The 24401-nt window shown below is 32.9% G+C and overlaps 1 protein-coding gene across 2 annotated transcripts; it reads right to left on the bottom strand.

Moving 5' to 3' along the window:
* Positions 1-18532: 18532 nt before the first annotated feature.
* Positions 18533-23992, bottom strand: WRKY51 (WRKY DNA-binding protein 51). 2 transcript variants are annotated; one of them, XM_059577196.2, is made up of 3 exons: positions 23729-23992; positions 23490-23639; positions 18533-18929 (listed from the first exon to the last, which is right to left on the bottom strand). In XM_059577196.2, the coding sequence occupies exons 1-3, from the start codon at positions 23932-23934 to the stop codon at positions 18725-18727; spliced, it is 561 nt and encodes a 186-aa protein (XP_059433179.1). In that variant the 5' UTR covers positions 23935-23992; the 3' UTR covers positions 18533-18724. The 2 variants fall into 2 exon arrangements, with proteins under 2 accessions (XP_059433179.1, XP_059433180.1); XM_059577197.2 differs by having other exon boundaries at positions 23490-23630.
* Positions 23993-24401: the final 409 nt, after the last annotated feature.

The following is a 24401-nucleotide window of genomic DNA, read 5'->3' as shown; positions in this document are numbered from 1 at the left end:
ACTAACAGCCATTTTTTAAAAAGTCTCACGAACAGAGAATTGTGACACCTATTTCCATTAAACTACCAGTTTGTTACATTTAAGCCACTTTGTTAAAGGTTGCCGTATGTTTGGATGTAAAAGTAATACCCTCCTTTTTTCTTTTTTTTTCTTTTTTTTTTTTTTCAAATCCAAAATAATATAAAAAACTTAAAACATAAATCTAAAGGATGGCGGAACCACCCAAAGGTGGTAAACTTAGTTTTTTATTTTATTTTTAAATATTTTTTATTGATTAATAATTATAATAGGTAAATTTGGGTTTTTAAGTGTCAAAACGAGGTCATTTTCAAAAAAATTTGGTCAAATATGGCCTTTCCATCTAAACATACTGTCAATGCAAACAGAGGGGCTGGATTACAACAAAATGGTAATTTAATGGACCTAAGTGTCATATATCAATTCATGGGGCTTTATAAAAAATGGCTGTTAGTTGAAAGGTCTGAAATATATTTAACCCATACTCTATTTATATGCTTATATAAAGACTCACTTCATGAGTTTACTTCCATGAGTATTTTACTTACTAAGTCATGGAAGTACTTTTCCTTCTACCTATAAAACATTTATCTTACAAAGAAGCCATCACTAAATGTTAGTTTTTAGGTTGGTTAATTTGATGTTCAACATCCTTGACAGGGCGGAATTAGACTTTTAGGTAAGGAGATGAAGAAAAAAAAAATTAAGGGGGTTAAGAAATTAATTTTAGAAGAGTTATCTCATAAAAGCATATATTTTTTGGCAGAACAAACTAATTTTAGAGGAGTTATCTCATAAAAACATATATTTTTTTGGGCATCTTTAAATTCTCAATCAGGTGTATGGGTGCTCTAGAATGGTGAATCAGAGAGATGTCACTACAAAAATTATGTTGGTTAGTAACAGTAGTTTAGTAACGTGTCACTAGGGTTAACATGTTACTAAAATTTAGTAACATGTCTGGCGTGTTACGAATTTGATTGTTGCTAAATCCAGTTTAATAACGTGTCAGTTTTGACACGTTACTACTTAGTAACGTGTCAGTTTTTAACACGTTACTACTTAGTAACGTGTCAGTTTTTAACACGTTACTAATACTTAGTAATGTGTCCACCTTGTATCCCCTGTCCAATGTGTTGTCCGACCAATCACACCTAAACATAACATACTTCGTCCTGTCGTAATACTCCACCTCAAGTATTTGGGTTAGCTTCCCGAAGTATATTTCGCCATCAACAGTCGGCACGCACACCCCACTGTTCTGCGACCTCTTTCCCACATCATGTGCAACCGTACGAAACAACTTGCCGTTCACAACATATTTATTATACTCGACTGCTGAGATCATCGGCCCTCTACACTATATTACTGGTTTCTGACCCATTTCATTCCTACGTCGATCGTCCAAACGATCGACCTGCGAGTATAATATAATGAAAGTCGCACAGTTAGTGCGATGAGGGAATAACAAATAAGAAGCAAATACAAGAAATTTAATAGGCACACATGATATTACTCTTACATAGTCACGGTACCAATGGCAAAATTGCTCAACATGTTGGGTTTCCAACTGATCGTCCATCAGTCGCCCCCTAATTCTAGGTTCTCTAAGTGTATCCATGTGCATCCTACAATTTCAAATTTAATATGAAAATCATACGATACAACTAAGGGTGTAAGATAAATGAACATTCTATGCTATAAACCGACTCACATCCGTAATTGGAGAAACTCGTCCGAGTTAAACATAATATAACGGTGGATCTGAGTCAATGTACGTTTGTCGAGGTCGACTCGTGTCCCCACCCCTTTAGACCCATCCGGGTTTCTTTGCGGCCTATTGTGAAATGTCGGTACGTTATCTAAATAATGAGAGCAAAACGTCACCAACTCAGTTGCAATATACCCCTCCGCAATGCAGCCCTCAGGAGCCGCTTTATTTCGCACATTAGATTTGAAACCCCCAAGACTCCTATATATCAAAGTAGTCAATCATTTGATTTAGTTGTTTTTAAATAAATGAAGAGCAAAAAAATTTAAGTCTTGCGTCGAATTAATTTTACCTCTCTCCCGGATACATCCACCTATATTGTACAGGTCCACCGAGGTGGCATTCATCGACAAGATGCACGACAAGATGAACCATGCTCGTGAAAAACCCAGGTGGAAATACCTGCTCCATCTTGTACAAAGTGATATAGACATCACCCTCAATACGGTTCATATTCTCTGCAGTCAATGCCGTCGAACAAATGCCTCTGAAGATTGCAGACATTTCAACAAGAAGTCTAACCACTTTATCTGGCAGTGACGTGGCATGCAATGCAATAGGAAGAAGTTATTGCATCAGTACGTGATTGTCATGGCTCTTCATTCCCGAAATCGATCGGTCTTTAAGATGTACACACTTGGAAATCTTCTTGTAGCATTGGTAGCTACAAGAAGATTTAGTTGTAGGGAACTGCATCTCAAAGATTAAGGTTCCTAGCTCTGTTTGAGAATTGCACACATGCCAATAATATTTATTAGAACTTAATGTAATAATGGCAAAATGTCTAACCATTGGCAAAATTAACAAATAATATGCCATTCAAACAATAATATTAGGAAATCAACCAAAACCCCCATGACTCCTAATATGCCATTCAAACAATAATATCAAGAAATCAAACAAAAGCCTAAAAATTAACAAATAATATGCCATTCAAACAATAATATCAGGAAATCAAACAAAAGCTAAACAAATTTGAGAAATTTGAGTATATACCTGCAGTATAGTATTGGAGAGGGAGAGAGTGTCGGAGAGTCACCTGGGTTCGACGCCGCCGGAGTGATAGAGGCCGCCGGGAGGGAGACAACGCCGGCCAACGTAGAAGAGAGGAAACGAGCAAGGGAGAGAGGAGGCAGGGCGCACGCGTGGGAGGAGCTAGAAGCAGAAATGCAGCAATGCCGGAGAGTAAGAAACGCCGGAGGAGAACCAAACGGCCGGAGGAGGAAGAGAGAAAAATCACTGTTTGGGAGGGGATATATGGTGCTGGCGCGCTGGACTGGAGGGAAAGAAAAGGAAGAAGAAAAAGAAGAGGGAAAAAAGAAGAGAAATTGGGGGAAAAGTCGTGCAGTGATGTACTGAAGGAAAAAAAATTTAAGCAACTTAGTAACGTGTCAAACTGACACGTTACAAATTTGTAACGTGTGGAATTTCACACGTTACTAAAATAATTAGTAACGTGTCACACTTTGACACGTTACTAATTTGTAACGTGCCAAAAAGTAATGAATAGTTAACACGTTACTAATCAACATAATTTTTGTAGTGCGTGTAGATTCAAGCTTAGGGAAAAAAAAATGAAATTGCAAATGAGAGAAGGAAGAGAGCATCGAGAGTTTTAATTCTTTTTTTAGCTTTGTTTACTTTGTGTTCTTGCGTTATACTAGAAGTATGGTTGTAATTAAGTTTGAGAGAGCATATTAGTAGCTCTCCATATGATTATATTAGGCATAATTATTGAGGTGCTACAAAAGAAAAAACCCAAGTTGGAGGAAACAAATTAAAGGGTATTTTCGGTTCTTCATAAAGAAGGAGGGAGTAAAATTAAAAGAAAAATTTTGAGAGGGAACAAATTTATAAAAATAACATATTTTAAGCGAAAATTTATAACTTTTGGGGATGTCCCCCCACCCATCCAAGTGGGTCTGCCCTGATCCTTGATGTAATTTATTTTCTTGGTTAAGTATTTGTGTTGTAATTGTTTATGAAAGAAAATTATCAAGATTAGAAGTCCTTGAAGAAATCAATATGGCATGTTTGCAATTGTACGAACGAGGAACTTAGTGAAGTCAGGCAATGCATTCTGGCTACTATCTTGTCAGCAACTAGTACGGACGACACACCAAAATTGTATTGTAATTGTTGTGCATTTACAAGGCACCAACAATGACATACGAACAAGGTTCTTAAAAATTGCCTCGTTCGTAACTCGTTAGAAGTTGCGTGTGAAGGTTTTGCCTCGATAGCAAATGTTTGCCCAAAAGGGGTCGAACGGTTCTGAGCAGAAACTCGTTCTGAATCAAAAATTCCTTCTAGACTTCATCTCGACACGACCTAAGGAACATACATAATTTTCATTAATAACATCCTCATGCAAAACATGGAATGCCCAACATCATTAAGCTACTAATCCAACATTAATCTAGTATTAACACCAAAACCAACTAAAGATTAAAAACCATAAGTTAGGATATGAAAACGATATAAACAAAAAAATAAGCAATAATATAACAACCTAATAACACTAGTAAAACAAGGCTATGCTAAGAAAGTTATCTCATTTGAAGAATAAAGTGTAGTAATATATGTGTGTTACAAACAATTGTTTTCTTTTCTTTCTTTTAAGCTCTTTTATTATTTGCTTAATACTACTGGTTTTTTAGAAATAATTTTGTGACAAAGGACATATATTTTTTCATACGTTTTTTTTTACTATGTCATCAAATCTATTGATTTTCAGTTTTATTGTTTATGACCGTTGGTCATTAACAATTCCATGGGTTTTTATTTCTTCAACAGTTTTGACCATTTACATGATTTTATGGCATTGTTCATTAACAAGGTTTTACGGTTTTCTTCAATCCTTTTGACCGTTTGGTCATAAAGTCTTTCAAAACTTTGGTTAGGAACAAAAAACGTGAACTTCCTTTATATATATATTAAGCCTACTTTTCTTGGCTAGGAGAGAAAAAAAAAATACAAAAAGGAGCACTTGATATATATATATATATATATATATATATATATATATATATATATATATATATATATATATTACTTCTATGTTTTCAATTATGTTTTTTGTTGTTCTACAAGAAAAGATTTGGGTTGTTCTATTACTCTTCGTTATTTGGAAGTGAGTCCTTAATGAAGATAGGCGCTATAGTCTAATCCTGAGAGGTTGCGTGTCAAATGATCCGATCGCACCGAGTTATACACTCCGGGAGGCACGAATCAACCTTTAAGGACAACGCTCTTGCATGATTCTATAGCATTGTGAGATCTTTCCATACTCTCTTTTCATCTCTTGTATTTTATTTATTTTATTGTTAATATTCATATTGTAATTATTTTATATCAATGAGAATTTGTGCACCATCCAAAATTATTTCCAACAATCTTAAAAGTAGATTATGATGGTTGCACAAATATTTTGATTAGTATCATAACAATAGTATTTAAGCTTATAAGAATGCAAATACTATAAGAGTGTGCGGTATGCAATTCGCATATGAGAAAGATGAAATCAAATATTTGAGTAGAAAGATTTTGTATTCATTTATCAGAAAAAGAATTTAATTTCTTGTGTAGTTGTTGAAAATGAAAATATTTTGATTATAAGAGTTTTCAATTATTTGAACTCAATTTATTGATTGTCAAATAATCTTTTATTGTTGGGTTACTATTCTTACAATAAAAAGAGTTGAGCTTTTTTATGGATTTTTTAGAACTTAGCATTTTTTTTGTTTTGTTGTGCTAAGCTTGGCTGGAAAACATCCATGTAAATTAATAATAATAACTGTGAGTGATTACTAATTTTTGTGATGGAGAAAATACATAGGTATTGCTAATTGTATGCAAAGAATACCATTTTGCTAAAGATTTTTGCAGGTAAGCACATAGTAAGAAGAAGAGATGTGGTACGTGTATTGAGTCGATTGGTTCTCACGACACCTAGTTGGTATGTGGTGATGACAATCTATTTTGGAAGATCTTGGAGTAAAGCTGTTGGCTCCGCTGTGAGTTTTAAATTCTGATTCATAAGTCTTATTTTTTAAGACATAATATACATTTCATTTATTAAAATGAAAAAAAAAAAAAAAAATTTGAAGTTATGATAGTGCTCCTTGATTGAATTAAAGCTGTTGCAAAATTTTATAATTATATGAATTTTGTATATGATACGCGATAGCTTCTATTAATTCATCTATTTCAAAAAAGAAACAGTATCTAACATTTATGTTAGCTATGACATGCTAGATTTAGCATAACCATTTTAAGTTATTTTGTAATTCCTCATATATATCATTCAGCTTTCAAATTTCTCTGACATGATGGTTCAGAATAAAATATATGTGATTATTGAGATTCATTTGATACATGATAAATTTATCATATCATAAGAATGATATCATTGACGTATTTATTAAAATGAGCCAATAATAGTTGATTATTATTTGGTTGGGCTTGATACTTTGCATATTTATTGGGGCTTTAGTTAAAAAGATTTTATTTTTAAAATCTTGATAGAACTTGAAATATGCAACCCCTATATATATAATATATAAGGATCATGTTGAAAAATCACAAGTGGTGATTAGTATTTTTAAAATATCTTTAGAACTGTTAATTGATAGAAAAAAAAAGAAGAGTAAATGATAGATCATACTTATAGAAAAATGGGCTCATAGAAGTTATTTCTTAAAGTTCTTGTGAGCTATTAATGGAATTTTAATTTCTTGTAATTACTTGATTTATTTCATTCGGTATGATAGATTTATACATGTAAATCTAGGCGATACCAAGAAAATGAAAAGAACTAATGAATGCTATGATTGTCAATTTTTGGGCTATCCACCAAAGTGTGGGGGGAAGCCTTTATTTTGTTTGTCATATTCATAAGCATTGTTTCAAATACCTCGAAGTGTGGAAGTATTTAACAAATGTTATGTTATCCAAAACCTAAAATGAGGAAACTTGGTTTTAAAACCTATGATTGTGATTTTACTGGTTTTACATGTAATAGTTCATGCTATAGATTTCCTACTATCAAGAGTGATATTTTAGATTACAATAATATTTTTGAATCTAAAAAAAAAAAGGTTATTATCTTTTGAGCATATGTTCCTTTGAAAAATAAGGAAAAAATTATTTCACGATTTTTTGGTGCTTCTAATAAAATTGTTGATGATGTGTAAGAATTGAGAAGAAGCAAGCGAGCTAGAACGAAAGGAATCTCGCTATGGATTTTATTGTTTATATTGTTGATGATGATCCATTATGTTATGGTGAAGCAATTAAATCTATTTTTGATGCATTTTATTTATTTTTAATTTAATTGGTTAGAAGCTATAAATAATTGAAATCAATTATGTCTAACCATGCTTGGGAACTCATTGAGTTACCTCCTAAGACCAAATCAATTGGTTATAAATAGGCGGCTAAGAATAAGCTTAATCCGGATGATACAATAGATAAGCACATGGTAGACTTGGTAGCTAAAAGCTACAAGTAAATGTATATGTTGATTATTATTTTCCGGTTACTAAAATTGCATCTTTTGGAATGTTATTTGTCATTGCTTATATTTATAAATTTGGTGTACATCAAATGGATGTCAAAGTTATTTTTCTAAATGATGAAGAGATTTATATGGAGCAGCCCGAAGGACTAGTAATTCCCGGTCAAGAACATGAAGTGTGCAAACTAGTGAAATCCTTGTATGGATTAAAGAAAGCTCATAAACAATGGCATGAATAGTTTGACAAGGTGATGTTATCTATTGCATATTTGATTAATGGTGCAAGTAAATACATAGCAAATTTTACAATAATGAATGTGTCATTATTTATTTTTTAATATATTGATGACTTACTTATTTTGAACTAACATTGATGTTGTGCATAAAGTTAAATTATTTCTTGCATCTAATTTTGATATGTAAGACATATGTAAAGCTAATGTCAAATTGGACATTAAAGTTATTAGGGATAATGATTGCATTATTTTATCTCATACATATTATGTTGAAAATATGCTTAAAGGATTTGAGCACTTTTATTATTCACTTATGTCTACACCATATGATTCAAAAATACACTTGGTTAAGAATCATGGTGATGGTGTTATTGCAAGAAAAATATGCACAAATCATTGGTAGCTTAATGTTTTGACAAACTGTATATGCCTTGGTATTACATATATTGTTAGTAAATTGAGTAGATATACTCATAATCATGGTATTGAGCCATTGTGGTGCGATCTCTAATTGTTGAGATTCTCAAAGGGCACAATTAATTTTGGTTTATCTTATTGTGATTATCCTGCTATATTGAAAGGAATGCAACTGTATTATTGATTCAGATGAGCAAAGCCTACTAATGGCTATTATGTGTTTACTTTGGCTGGAGGAGCTATTTCTTGAAAGTCCTCAAAAAACTTGCATAACAAGGTTTACTATGGAGTCAGAGATAATTGCCTTGGAGAAGACATAAACTGAAGATGAATGGCTAAAGAACCTATTGGTTAATTTATTTAATTTGCCTTTATATGCTAATATAGCTAGATCTATGTGTTTATTGTGATTGTCAGGCTGCCAAAGCTCAAGTAAAGAATTTATAATGAGAAAGTGCACAATATTATGAGGCAGCTTATTGAGAAAAGAATTATGCAGATTCTTTGACCATGCCACTAGCAAGAAGGCTAGTGAGAGAAGCATCGAGGGGGATAGGACTGATACCCAAATCATGACACTGTGATTGATACCCAACCTTTGTGATTGGAGATCCCATGAATGAGGTTTAATGGGAAACGAAGTCACAAGTGAAATGAGGTATGATACTGTCAATTTATGTTTATTAACTATCTTGTTGAGAAGATTAGTGATGAGTCCATCCCTATGGTGTAAGACAGTACAAGATGCAGAGTGATTAAAGATGAGCTTAAAGCTCTTAATGGATCCATAGTTCCTACCTGTTGGGATCGAGTGTTTCCTGCACACACTCCTGATGGATACCACCTATATGAGTGTGGATGTGCTATCTCCTATGAGACTTGGGTAGGTCTCTAGAGCGCTCATGAAAGCCATTTTATGGTGTAATAACAAAAGACGCAGAGTGAGTAAGGATGAGTTTAAAACTCTTAATGGGTCCATAGTCCCTACTTGTTGGGATGAGATGTTCTCTGCACACATTCTTGATAAACGCCACCTATGTGAGTGTGGAAGTGGTGCCGCTTGCTATGAGACTTTGGCAAGTCTCTATAGCACTCATGAAACCCAGAGGCGCATGGCCTGTATAAGGCGCCAACCCGCTATAGAAAAACTCAATTTTCTTTATTTGATTTGATTTGATTTTTTTTTGAGAAAGTTATGTGGGTGATAAGTTTGATTAACTTGTGAATTTGGTTAAAAGAGTTAAACTCTACCACAATTCATTAAGTTCTTACTTATTTATCCTAGGTGCGGTTAAAAACTTCAAGTACCATATCGATGCATACTTTCAATCTCCTTTATTCTATTGTTTGTAACATGTGGGGGATTGTTGTAATATATGTGTGTTACAAACAATTGTTTTCTTTTATTTCTTTTATGCTCTTTTATTATTTGCTTAATACTAATGGTTTTTTAGAAATAATTTTGTGACAAAGGACATTTATTTTTTCATACGTTTTTTTTTACTATGTCATCAAATCTATTGATTTTCAGTTTTATTGTTTATGACTGTTGGTCATTAACAATTCCATGGGTTTTTATTTCTTCCACAGTTTTGACCATTTACATAATTTTATGGCATTGTTTATTAACAAGGTTTTACAGTTTTCTTCAATCCTTTTGACCGTTTGGTCATAAAGTCTTTCAAGACTTTGGTTAGGAACAAAAAACGTGAGCCTCCTTTATATATATATTAAGCCTACTTTTCTTGGCTAGGAGAGAAAAAAAAAATACAAAAAGGAGCACTTGAGATATATATATATATATATGGGAGGGGGGAGGAAGCGCAATATGCATATAGATGCAAGGAGTAGGGGAGAGTGATGTACATGTAATAAGATAATTTAAAGTAAAGCAGTAAAACTAGCCATGAAGCGGTAATGACAATTATATAATCAAAATAAAGAATTGAAATTAAAATAGTTGAGGACTGGAAATCAAAACTTGATATATCGTTATAGATAAAATAAGTTTACAAAAGTAAGTGACAGAGGAGAAGAGAGGATAGAGAAGCAGGGGAATGGCTAGAAAGTTTATGAGGAAATAAGAGTCTCTCAAAAAACCTCTGCCTTACAATGGGGGAGGGGAGCCTGTTATATAGGCCAATTACATCAAATAAAATAAAATACAATCATGAACCAAATAGTAAAAGCAGATGCCGCGTTAATGCGGTCAAAAGTAAGCACGTTTGGTGCCAATTTGAACAGTAAAAGTAAAAGTCTTCAATCTTGAACAGTAGCTGTCGGCACTGTAGTGTCGGCAGACAAAATATGAACAGTGAATAGTGAGTCTGAACAGTAATCCTGTACAGTGTCGTTCGTGACAATGAACAGTAAAAGTGAACAGTGGTTTAGTACAGTAACTTCAAATAGTAGTATTCTAGCCGTCATGAGCTAGTCTAAAATCTGAAAATCAAGAGCCGTTAAAGGTTATCCGCACAGGGCTGTCAAGAGCCGTTCAGCTTTCATCATCGGACATAGAATCAAGAAATGTTTGAATCCATTGTTTCTTTTTGGAAACAGTTGGAGAAGAGAATTTTGGTACAGGAGGTGGAGGAGGTGCTAAGGTTGGCATGGCAGCAGCAACTCTTTGAGTTAATATTTCAACCTTTTTGACAATGGGGTCAATCTTGGGGGACAATTCCCAAGTTTTAGCTTGAAACCAAAGTCTTTCAATCTTTTCATCATTCTTAGCATATTTCCATTTTAGAAACCATGGAATTCTGAATTTTTTGGCAAAATGAAGCATTGAGGGAAAAATAGGGCTATAATCATCACAACAACCGTCACAGGTGATGTGGGATGAAAATAGATGGTAAGCATAAACAAGCTGAGGAGGGAGAACGTCTAAAGTTAGACCAAATTGATTCCACCACTGGTTAAACCAAGCGGGGAGAAAACCATTAAATTCTTTATCAAAGCTGATAAACCAAAAGTGTTTAGAATCAGGGTTATGAAAAAGCATAAAATGGAACAAGGCATTTACATAATCATAATAAGAATAGGGAATGTGAGAGTTGGAAGAAGGTTTAAGGGCAGAAGGGTGAGAGCCCCAATCATCGACAGAGATGAAATTAACAAAATATGCAATGGTACCAACAATCGTTTGAGGATTGTTATGTTTGGGAATAGGTCTGAAACAGACAGAATTGGTTTGAATTAAAATATCAGTAAAAAATGACAAATCTTTCAAAGGATGTTTAGGGATCCAATGAAAATGACAAGGAAAGTAAGAATGAGCCAGTTGCTTTGGGGTCTGAAAATGGGTAATCCTTCTTCATCACTTTTTACTGTTTTCCTGATCTGATCTCTTCTTAATTCAGTGAAATAATTATCCCACCAATTTCTAAGAGTATCAGAGAAACCAGTAGCAAGTAAATCCACAATATCAGCTTGGCTTTTATTGTGATTAGTGAGATAAGCATTAGCAACCATGGACATATGATTCATGATTCATCTTATTAAGCAGTTCTTGCTCAGACAAACCATCGATATTCCATTCATACAATTTATCAGCAGAGACAAAGAATTGGGATTGGAGAAATCTTTCTTCAAATTGTAAATCAGGAGGAGTGGGTTTTGAATAAAAATTCTTTGTAAGATTAAAGGATTTAGATCCGTCAAAGATCCTTTGGAGTTTAGGCTCCATTTCAATCTTACCAAAGTTTTGTTCAAGGATTCTAATATCAGAATCAGTAGAATCCTGAGAAGAAGTTTCTGAATTAGAAGAGGAAACTTTCTTAATACCAAAATTTTGTCCAAAACCACTGGCACGATTACTTTTTAAACTAGTCAACTCAGAAAGTAATTTGTTAACTTTCTCAAGGTTCATTTGAGAAGTCGTTTTCAAACCAGAAGATTTCTTTAAATCAGGAAGAGAAATCAAAGGTTTTTCAATTTTAGAAGGAGTGGAGGAAACTTTTGGATTAGAAGAGAGAGAGGGATTTTTCTCTTCGATACGGTCCAATTGTTGTCCTAAAATATGAAGAGATTGAGCACAAAAATTATTTTGTTCGATAATTTTCCTATCGTTATCAATAGGATTTTCATCGGGAATTTTGAAAGGAGAACATTTCACAATAACTTTATTGCAGTCAACAAGAATATTTTCAAGAGGAGGATGAGAAGATTTGACAACAGATTTATCTTCTTTGACAAAATTTCTTATAACAACATTCAAAACATTATCGACAGGGAAATGTTTTTGAAGATAATCAAAAAATAAAATATGTTTTCGGGACTTAATCATCATTTGGGTCCATTTGACCTTAATGAGATTTCGTTCATTTTCAGAATATTTGGCACGGTAAGCATGCCTTAAATTGCGATTTTCAGAAGAATTAAAATCTTTGTGCAAAGCTGGCCAATCAATGATGGAAAAGAAAATTTTAATTGGGGCAGTAAGAACATTACACTAATGATGAGTAGTGGGGAGAGGAGCATTAAAATCGGAAGCAAAAGGAGAAACAGATCCACCTTCGTCATCCGTTTGGGGATAATTTCTGGTAGAGTAAAAAGCAGAAGAAACTTGGGAATCGGTAGAAATTATTTTGAGTTTCAAATCAGGGTTAACAGCAGGATAAAGAGGAGGAGGAGGGTTAAGGGACTCATCCACATCCTTATCACGACGTCAGAGTCCTTCTGAGGTGGTAGAACCAGCAAAAGAATTCCTTCGTTCGTTAACCAACAGAGGCCTTTCAATTCTTCTTGAAAGTCCTAAATCAGAAAAATTGATTTTGACAGATCCATCCATTTATTGCTGGATGTAATCAAGATTAGAGGCATCATTCACTACTCGAGAAGGTTTTGTAACATCTTCCAAAAGCCACTCGTTGGGGAGGTCAATCTCATCCCAGCGAATCATTTTTGGAGTTTTGATATTTGCATTCTGAGTAGAATTTTAAATTAACAAAGTAGATTCATTTGGATTCTTGATCACAGCTTGTGGATCTAGTTTTGTCTTCATCAATTTATAATAAATACGGTAGATGATAGCAAGGGGTCTGCTACCTTCTTCCATATTATAACCAGAAGTAAGAATATTCAGCGTCAAAGCTTTAAGAATATGAATATCATTCAAAGTAAGAGAAATATTGGGGAAAACATCAAAATGGACAGGACCATTAAACAGAGAAGACTGAATCATACCAAGAATACTAGTACAAAAATCAACAAATCTTGCGTCACGCAAACATAACAAAACAGAAGCATTAATACCAAGTCGAGTCAAAGGCTTGACTGCAACTTGAACAGAACCAATATGCATAAATTTATAACCTTTAGCAAGAGAATCATTAACAAATTTCTTATTAAACAAGGTAATAGTTTGATTATTACCTGAAATAGCAAATGTTTGTTCAACAGTTTTGACAGAATATTCAGATTTAAAATAAGATTTAAACCAAGAAGTAGTGTAAACATCATTAGCGTCAAGCTTAGGGATATTCCATTTGTCAAATCTGAAATCATTATCACTTTCAACAGAAAATTGTTCAAAATTAACCACGTCAGGTGGTAAACTGGAATTAGAGCAAACAGAAGAATTAGATCTCCACATATTGACACACAAACTAAACTCAAAATCACTCACTGGGTAAAGTCTTACAGAATCTCATCCTAGGTACTCACTCACAGGGCAAACTTCCTAAGCATGTCCTTCCTAGACGCAAAACTATCCACACAGACCCTTGGCCTAACACACAGAGCTACACATACCCTTGGCCTAACCTGCAGTTTCTTCTTCACACCCTAACACGCCAACCCAGGCTTTCAACGGGACTTACAGATACCTCGCAAACTGTAGTGACGGGGTGGTAGACAAACTGTACTGACGAGGTGGTGGACTACCGTTCAACAACTAGGAGCTCGACACAGAGAAAGGTTAACAGGGAGTAAATAAAAAGGAGAAGATCAAGACCATACTCAGAGGGGGTCAAGAGAGAGCAGGGTGTACATCAAGGCAGCAAAGAGATCACAACTCTTATATATATATATATATATATATATATATTACTTCTATGTTTTCAATTATGTTTTTTGTTGTTCTACAAAAAGATTTGGGTTGTTCTATTACTCTTCGTTATTTGGAAGTGCGTCCTTAACGAAGATAGACTCTATAGTCTAATCCTGGGAGGTTGCGTGTCAAAGGATCCGATCGCACCGAGTTATACACTCCGGGAGGCACGAATCAACCTTTAAGGACAACGCTCTTGCGTGATTCTATAGCATTGTAAGATCTTTTCATACTCTATTTTCATCTCTTGTATTTTATTTATTTTATTGTTAATATTCATATTGTAATTATTTTATATCAATGAGAATTTGTGCACCATCCAAAATTATTTCCAACATAAAGAATCAAGAGAGGTCATTCTCCCTCTCTAGGAACAAATTAATAGAAGGGGCGAGGGTGAGGGCATTTTATAAGCGTGCATGGGCTCAAGATAAGGCTGATGTGTTATTTTTTGGAATTGTACTATGGCGAACGTTTGTCTTATACTATATTGAACGTTCGGATATAGGGTTGCAAACGAACGTTCGGTTGTACTATATGAAATATTCGGCTCTAGAGTTACAAGCGACTGTTCAGATACCCAAATTCGAACATTCCAATAGGATCGCAAACGTTAAGTTGGACCCTCTACCTCAAACATTCTATTGAGACAGAAAGTCAAGATTCTACCTCTAACCATATCTACTTTTTCTCAATCTTTTTTTATATCAAAAGAAGTCTCAGGGTAAATACACTTAAATAAGGGGATATAGTTGGATTTTTTTTTTAATTCCTGGATAAAAAATCCTAGTGACCAAGCAGGCCGGCCCAAAGGTTAGGCGAGTTAGGTCGTCGGTTAGGGCTCCCGATTTAATAAGCCCAAAAAAACAATTTTAATATGGCCCAAATTCTTTTAAAAAAAAAAATTTCAAAAAGGTTTAAGGCCCAAAAAAAATTTTTCATCAAAATTTAAGACCTCTAATCATAATAAATAAGTAATTTAAAACACCTCAATTTAATAAGGCTCCAGTTTAATAAGGCGTATGATAAAATAAGAACAATTCAAAAAAAAAAAAAAAAAAAAATTATGACAAACCCACCCACATCGATTATCTACATAGGCACAACGGACACAACTCTAGACTCTATTGTTAAAATTTTATAATTTATTTTAGGGTTAAATACTCTTTTACCTTCTAGGGTTTCAAGACTTTACTTTTTTTCTTTAGGGTTTCATTTTTATCACAAGAGGTACTTGTAATTTTCATAAAAATTAAGATAGTATCTCCGTTAAAATTCTGTCCAAAACTTAATGGAATGCCACTTTAGCACCAATCAGATGTCGCCACGTGTCAGTTAATTAATTTTTTAAATTTTTTTTAATAAAATTAAAAAGATTAAAAAAAAAAATCTTCATTGTGAGATCTTCCGCTATCAACAATAATGGTGCTAATGTTCATGACACGTGACTCTTCACTGTGAAAGGTGGAGATTGGATTCTGAGCATTCTGTATCGGTTTTTGAACCCATGAACAGTAGTCTCTGTTTGGGTGAGATCTTTCTTTATTTTTTGTAGAAGTTGATTTGTGTCAAGAAATTGCATTTCTTGAATGATAGTTGCTTATTGCATGCCTCTAGTTAAGACCAGAGAAGACTCATGTGTTCCCATTATCATATATCATATATATATATAAAAGCCGAGTTTTGACATAGAGAGTGCTTAGAATTGCGACACGTGTCCATGTTTTTAATATCTGAACCATCTTTTTTTTTTTTTTTTTTTTTTACCTCTGGTCATTAATTAGCGTAATTAATTGTGTTGATTATATTTCAAGAGTTTTCCATACATAAATTATTCAATAAATTAGGTATTATTAATGTCTAAATCAAATAAGGAAACAAATAATATAAATGAAATTATAACCTTTTTTTTTTTTCACACCAACAATATTTTCTTTAAATTTTAAATTTTTTTACTCATCATATCATATATCATATATATTATATATAAAAGCCGAGTTTTGACGTAGAGAGTGCTTAGAATTGCGACACGTGTCCATGTTTTTAATATTTGAACCATTTTTTTATTTTTACCTCCTGTCATTAATTAGCGTAATTAATTGTGTTGATTATATTTCAAGAGTTTTCCATATATAAATTATTCAATAAATTAAGTATTATTAATGTCCGAATCAAATAAGGAAACAAATAATATAAATGAAATTATAATCTTTTTTTTTTCACACCAACAATATTTTGTTTAAATTTTAAAATTTTCTACTCATAATTTTTAATAATTGAACCGTGCAAATATTGAAAGGGTTTTTCCTTTTTCTGTTTTTTTTTTTTAATGAATTAAGTATACGATTTTTCCTTAATTAATTCATTTTGACATTTCTTTTTATTAACTCACGTGTCCATGTTTTTTTTTTAAAAAAAAAAATTAAAATTTTTTTATTCATAATTTTTAATAATTGAACCATGCAAATATTGAAAGGGGCTTTTCCTTTTTCTATTTTTTTTAATGAATTAAGTGTACAATTTTTTCTTAATTAATTCATTTTGACCTTTCATTTTATTAACTCACAGAGTGCTTAGAATTGCGACACGTGTCCATGTTTTTAATATCTGAACCATTTTTTTATTTTTACCTCCGGTCATTAATTAGCGTAATTAATTGTGTTGATTATATTTCAAGAGTTTTCCATATATAAATTATTCAATAAATTAAGTATTATTAATGTCCGAATCAAATAAGGAAACAAATAATATAAATGAAATTATAATCTTTTTTTTTTCACACCAACAATATTTTGTTTAAATTTTAAAATTTTCTACTCATAATTTTTAATAATTGAACCGTGCAAATATTGAAAGGGTTTTTCCTTTTTCTGTTTTTTTTTTTTTTTTAATGAATTAAGTATACGATTTTTCCTTAATTAATTCATTTTGACATTTCTTTTTATTAACTCACGTGTCCATGTTTTTTTTTTTAAAAAAAAATTAAAATTTTTTTATTCATAATTTTTAATAATTGAACCATGCAAATATTGAAAGGGGCTTTTCCTTTTTCTATTTTTTTTAATGAATTAAGTGTACAATTTTTTCTTAATTAATTCATTTTGACCTTTCATTTTATTAACTCACATTTATCTCTCTCACCCTAAATCACGTCGATCTCTCTCACTCTAAACTCACCCTCTCCTATGTCTCCAAGAGGTAGCTCAATCGGCTATGACTATGCTTAATGAAGCAGAGGTCACTAGTTCGAATCCCCCTACCCCCTCATGTGCAGACATGTCAAAAAAAAAAAAAAAAAACTCACCCTCTCCTTCTATAGCAACAACGTTTCAAAATTCTTTTCTACAGAAGTTGACGGTTGCATAAAGTTTATTTGATCAGTTTCATGGAAATATAGAAGTTGACGGTTGAAATTAGTATACTTTTTTCGTGCTTTTTTTTTTTAAATTTTTTTTTTATGCTTTTCGTTTTAAACTACACATATGGGAACAAATTTAGTTTGTTTTAATTTATTTTTTAGATTAAGGGAAGATTGAAATGATTTATTTGATTGTATTAAATATTGAGTGAAGGATTTTATTATTTTTGTATTCATAAAAAAAAAAAAAAAAGATTTGTTATTTTGCTTTATATTATTTTTTAAATGTCCAGAATTTTATGAGTTTTATTTGTATTGAAATATAATAGGTTTACACAAAAACCTATTGGGTTTACAGTTACTCTCAATTTTGTTACCATTCTCAATATATTGTTATAGGGTTTAGGGTTACTTTTTCCTTATTTTCTGTTCTAATTTATATATTATTTTTTACTCAAATTTATGGGTCTTATATTTTAACTCATTCTAGCTGGTTTTAAATTATACATATAAGAATTTTTTAATATGTTTTAATTTATATGGATTAAAACTAAAATTATATATGGTTCTTTTGATAGTATATTTTTATGTGATTTATATATTCATGCAAACTTATGTGTAATTGTGTCACTATGTTCAACAATATACTGTTGAATAACTTTTCGTTTTTTTTTTTTAATTGAAATAGGCATGATAGATTTTTTTACACAACTTTTTTGACCTATAATAAAAAATACAATGGAGATGTGTTTTAAGCTTTAAAATCAAATTATAATGAGTAATCTCGCACATAGTGTGGGCTCTAAGCTAGTTGTTGATAATGGAAGTGTTTGGGTGGACTACGGTCCCGTGGGTTTTTTTTTTTTTTTTCTCACACCGGAAAGGTTTTTCCACGTTGAAAATCGTGTATCTTGCGCTAGTAGTGTTTGAATATATATTGCTTGCCCTATTTTACAGTTTTCTGCAGATTCACACAAAGAGGAGTTTTGTGTATTATTGTTTCTCCCAACAATATATAGTACAAAAGCAAAACTTTATATCTTATGTGATGGTGCATGAACATCTTGAAGTTTTACTAAAAAGGGATATAAAGCCACCATGATAAAGCATTGTAATGTACAAAGTAGAGGCTGTGATGATGATGCAGTCAGATTGAGGTAATATATATTGCCAACTCAATCGCAATCGCAGTTAATTTCCAAATTGCAATGAATCAAGTGGTTTCCGGCCGGAGCCCATCCCACGTGAATTATACAGAAAATGTCATTTTCATTGTCATGACTTTGTTATATATATATATATATATATATAAGTATTAGAATAATAATAATAATAATAAAGTCGGAAATATGAAATTTCATGAAGAAGAAGAAGAGAGGGAGGAAGCTTGAAGAGTCCAACCGGTGGGAACCATAAGAGGTGTCTGGTTATAGTAGACAACACAAGGGCTTTCATGGTTGTGCACTCCCTCGTATGTCGTTATCACGTAGCTTGGGTCCTCTCTGTCCCTCTCCACCCTCTTCTTCACGTTACATCCTCCGCTTGAGCATTTATAGTAATTCCTGTTTCATTTTTCACAACCTTAATCTTAATTAACTACGTACAATTATATATATATATATATACATAAAGATCAAATACAAATCTCAAATCAATTATACCAATTAATATTAGAAACAGAAGATCAAGGTGAAGTTAATATTAAAATTTAGAAATTTATTAAAAAAAAAAAAAAAAAACAAACAAACAAACAAGGGTTTCCTCATATTGCTTGCCATAAGCTAGGATTTTCCTTCGGTACTAATTAAGTGTTCCAGTTCAGGTTCGTGTGTCAGGTCAATTCATGTCAAGTGATCATGAGTTTAAGTTCACTCTAGCTAGCTAACTTGACTAATTTAAGTAAACGGATTAGGCTACTAAACCCTAATTCATTAATTTCATGTTGGGTTCGTTGGTCTTGTCAAAAATTGACAACTCATTTAATTAAACGGGTCAAACCCATTAACATTAGCACACTAATTTATATCGAATTAAAAATAATCAGTCCTACCTTCGATTATATATATAGTAGTTTTCAGTATCGCTAATCTTTTTGTTACCTACCAATGATCATATGTTAGGCACAACAAAACCATTCAATTCCAAGAAGTTTCATGTCGGAACTTTGAGGAATGATACAGCCCCAACTTGGGGCCAACTTTTTTTTTTATTATTTTTTTTAAAAAATAAAAATTATTGCTTCAGAAACTTTTTTTATTTTTTATTTTGTCATTTTTAAATTAAAAAATAAGACAAAAGTTGGCTCAAAGTTGAGCAAAATAATTGTGTCCTTAACATTTTCCTCTATATATATATATATATATATATATATATGATGGAGCTATATTTTAATTAATCTTGCTAGCTAGGAAATTTCTAAGCGTCTGGAACCCAAGCATGACGCTTCACAAGTCTTGACCCACCAATAATTGAGAAGCACCAGATAATATATTCTAACATATATATCCTGAACTACCTTCTCAGTAGCCAGGTAGACCTAATACTTACACAGGGAAAGTGGGTACCCAACTGAATTGCAGCATATAATTATATAAAGAACACTCCACCTTGAGCATATATATATATATATATATGTCGTAGTTAATGACAGCAGAAAGCAAAGGAAATCATTATGAAATTATTTTCTTCCTTAATCACACTAACAGTATTAATTTCTATGACTTAATTTGTTCATATATATCAATTAATCCATATATGTGCGTGGATGTAAATTTTTGCAACAATGATTTGTTGATATGGTTAATTGGGAAATTAAACTAGACCAATATATAGTTCAAACCTAAAACTAGAGATAACTATATAAACAAACTATAATCAAATACTAAATATTTATTTAAATCTCTTCTAATTCTGGTTAGATAATATTGTACAAACAGACAATGATTTAATGCATCTCACCATCTCTATGAATTAATATCTCACCTGCATAACTCACCATTGTCTCCAAATTTTCTGTATACCAAGAGATCATAAAATTAAGTCTAAAATTCAACGATAATTTTAAAAGTTACATCACAGTTGAGAGGACGCTAGAAGAACACTTAATATTTTCCTAAAATTAATCATTGATCACTAGCTATTATACCTAGAACTGATAATTTTTTGACACTACTTCTAAATGCAACACAAACGAAATTAGTTTGATAAGATTGAAAGGTCTGATCCGTTTAGCTAAATGAGAATCGAGTTAAAGTTAACCTATATAATCATATACTTATATTTCGATATCTTTCAAACCCGACAAGCGAATTATACCCCTTATTTTCGGGCATAGTTACGTATACAAGTGGTTGATAACGAATGGTCCAATAATACAAGTGTATATATATAGTCCAATCAATAGGGAATAGAGACATCTCTAGCAATATATCTAATGTGCCAAGCAAGTTTGTCTGAAGATGACGTATAAATAGTACAGATGCAACTAGCTTAAATTAATGGCCTCAGGTTCTCCCTTGGAGGGATGTGGCAATTCCATTGCCTTTTACTCCCTTCTGTGTTCTGGGCATACATGATGTGATATATCATCATCATGCGCCCGCTTTCCCTTCGCTTTTAGTGTTTGAAGCCGCCGTTGGGTGATAATATCCCCAATTCTACCATTCTTTCGTTGCAGGAAATTACTTTTACACAAGCATATAGAAATATACACGACACAATCATCACTCCAACACATAATTAACTAAGTAAAGACCAAACTACATATGACACACAAAAAAACTATAGGGTGTGTTTGGCAAAGAGTTTTAAGAGGAGAAAGAAGGAAGAATCAAAGATTTGAATTTTTTATGAGTAAAAAAAAAAAAAAAATCCTTGCCAATTATACAGCCGCCTTGCCCAACACAATGAATGAAGGACCCAGTGGGTACTACATGCAGTGGTTACCTTCACATCACATGGACCACTCCATTACTCTCACTAACCCACTCTTTACTCTTCCATGCATATTTTAACCCACTTGCCACACTTTAGGCACCTCAAACATGGCTTCACACAACCTCAAAAGTAATGAGGATTAATTCAATATAAATCCAACATAAAATGATAAGGTTATGATTGAGTGGTCGAGGTTAATTAAAATGGATTAAATTAGAACTAATTTCTATATATAGTCTTTATTAAATCACCAGTTATTTCAAAAGCTTAAATTTATAGGAACTTTCTTTTAATAGGTAAGATTAAACATGTGAAATATTTAATTTAAATAGAAGTCATTTGACGAAGTTAATGTTCGAACTTAAGACATATGACTTTGATACCATGTTAAATGATCATCACTTATATAAATTTAATTATTTAATCATTACTTTAACAGTTTTTAAACCCGTGCCTCAACACGACTCGATCCTAAAACGCGAGGATTGACAACTTCTTTACATGAACTCAATACAAAAATTAGTGAGATTAAGATTGAAGAGTAGTCTAACCTGTTTCAAAATCTATATTTTAACACGACCTGAATTTGTAACGTACACAATTGCAACCCTCACCAAGAGTACTACAACTTCAGTGGATGGAGATCACATGTGAAACCTAGGTATATATATATATATATATATGGCAACACACCTTCATCTTGATTCACCATTCAATGACCCAGTACTCATCATATTTGTACTTGATTTGCTTGATTACCAAATGAAATTCAATCTCTCCGTGACTTCAACAATGGAGGCGTGCGTACGCCGCAACTTGTGGGAGCCTCTTTTTCTATCGTGATATATAGTACTCTTATATGAGTTACCGTTAACTAAATTTAGAGTTGCGAGCTTGCCGCTTTCTCACTTTTTCTTTCACACAATTTAACAAACGCATATATATAACATAGATAGACGAAGAAGACGTAAATTCAGAGTTGCGGGCTTGCCGCTTTCTCACTTTTTCTTTCACACAATTTAACAAACACTCGATGACGGAGGAGGAGGAGAAGATTATATGGGTGTTTGAGAATGGAAGAAGGAATAAGAAGAAGAATATTATATGGGTGTTTGTCTGAGATTGGAAGGAAGAAGAAGAAGAAGAAGAAGAAGAAGAAGAAGAGGAGGTGGAGAACAGACACACGAAGGAGGAGGAGAAGATTATATGGGTGTTTGAGAATGGAAGAAGGATAAGAAGAAGAATATTATATGGGTGTTTGTCTGAGAATGGAAGGAAGAAGAAGAAGAAGAAGAGGAGAATATTATATGGGTGTTTGTTATGAGAATGGAAGGAAGAAGAAGAAGAAGAAGAAGAAGATTATCTGGGTGTTTGTCTGAGAGTGGAATATGGGTGCCTCGAGTCCATAGTGGCAACCAAATAAAAAATAGTGCCTCGAGTCCATGTTGTGATAAAAATATTTCAATAGCATAATCCAAGGAATGAATCTTTTCATTTCCCAGATCTCTTCTTTACTTATTAATAAATCATTAATAAACCAAAAAAACTATCTGCAAGAGATGATGTCAAGTTGAGCGGAATTCCCATTGATCAACACATAGGTGATAGGAAACTCAAAGATGGGTGCTTCGATCTCATAGTTTATCCTTATAGAAAAGAGTGGGAAAGATTTCTAACACCCAACGGGTTTCTAAAGTTCAATCTGTTGCTTGTTCTAACGTTTGCGCTACGGCTTTTCGGCCACCGTTTGCTGTGAATTAAATTCTAAGCAATCAATAGATGCCAACAACAGCATCTCTATCACATGGTGGAATTCGATCATTAGAGGAAAAAGTAGAAAGTGAGAGATTTATATTGCACGACAGCTTTCTAAAAGGTAGAAAGTGAGAGATTTCTATTGCACAACAGCTTTCTAAGGCTCAATCCGTTGCTTGTTCTATCACGCAATACCGCTTTTCGGCCTCGTTTCATAATTATCTAGGCAATCGGCAGATGCCAACAACATAAACATCTTTTTTTATACCCAAAAACACCCACCATTTTGTATAGATATTAATTATACAGTTCAATATGTATATATGCACATAATTAAGGATCATGCGCATTAACCCACCCTCATCCGCCAATTCTTAAGTTGACTAAAAAAGAAGTAATAAAAAAAAAAATTAATTAATTAATTAATTTACCTTGGGTTTGGGCTGTTCTTGACAGCCTTCTTTCCGTACTTCCTCCACTTGAATCCATCATCCATGATCTCCAGCTGCGACTTCGTCCTAAATGCAACCCTATGACCAATATCCATCTTATTTTTCATCATGACCCCATTTCTGCAGCTTCTACAAAAATCACAATAAATATAATTCAAATAAAAAAACAAAAAAACAGAATCGTATATATATGTATATATAATAAATATATCACTTGCATGTTATTATTTCTAGATGTTGCACCAGTGGATCCACCGCAGCCGGCATCCACGACGTGATAAGTCTTCTCCGACGAGGCGAGGCTTTGGGAGGTTGAATCGTCGAGCATCAGATACTCGGAGAGTTCAAAATCCAGCGACAAAGGGTCGCCGTCGGCGAGGTGCATGCAATTAGGGTTCAGATTAGGGTTTTCCGGGAAGTCCATTGCGAGAGAGAGAGACTGTGGAAATGGTGGTAGCTAGCTAGCTAGTGCGAAGAGGGGATATGTGGAACATGTAGTATTAATACCCACATATAAATAATAAATATCTACAAAAATTTTATTTATATATGTCATCTTCCTACGCACTTTCGTGGACAATACACTGAAGTTTCTTTCCCATAGGACCCACGTGGCACATCCAGAAAACAAAAATGTTGATGATGTCAGCAGCATGACGTCGGCAGGATCATTGTTTGGAATCGTTGTTTCGGACCACATGTCATATAATACTGGTTGTTTCTTGTTTTTGATAGGCGAAGGGTATTTTGGTGGTGGGGGGGGGGGGGGGGAAGTGCTGATCCTATGTCGCCACTATGATTTGTAGATAAGAAAAGCCATGATGAAGAATCCCTGTCATATATATATATATATATATATTCAATTGGGTAGAAAGAGAATTACAAAATTAT

Source organism: Corylus avellana, chromosome 11 (genome assembly GCF_965113065.1).
Source record: "Corylus avellana chromosome 11, dhCorAvel1.hap1.2, whole genome shotgun sequence".
NCBI classification, from domain to species: Eukaryota; Viridiplantae; Streptophyta; class Magnoliopsida; order Fagales; family Betulaceae; genus Corylus; species Corylus avellana.
Note: the sequence above shows the minus strand (reverse complement) of the source record. Positions and strands in the feature narration are given on the sequence as shown.

Bases quoted from the DNA above. Each gene is read 5' to 3' on its own strand.
- WRKY51 (XM_059577196.2), bottom strand. From the start codon at position 23,934: ATGGACTTCCCGGAAAACCCTAATCTGAACCCTAATTGCATGCACCTC. The intron at 23,640-23,728 runs GCAAGTGATATA...TGATTTTTGTAG, and splicing joins ACATCTAGAAATAATAACAT to AAGCTGCAGAAATGGGGTCA. The intron at 18,930-23,489 runs GTAAATTAATTA...AAAATGAAACAG, and splicing joins AAGAACAGCCCAAACCCAAG to GAATTACTATAAATGCTCAA.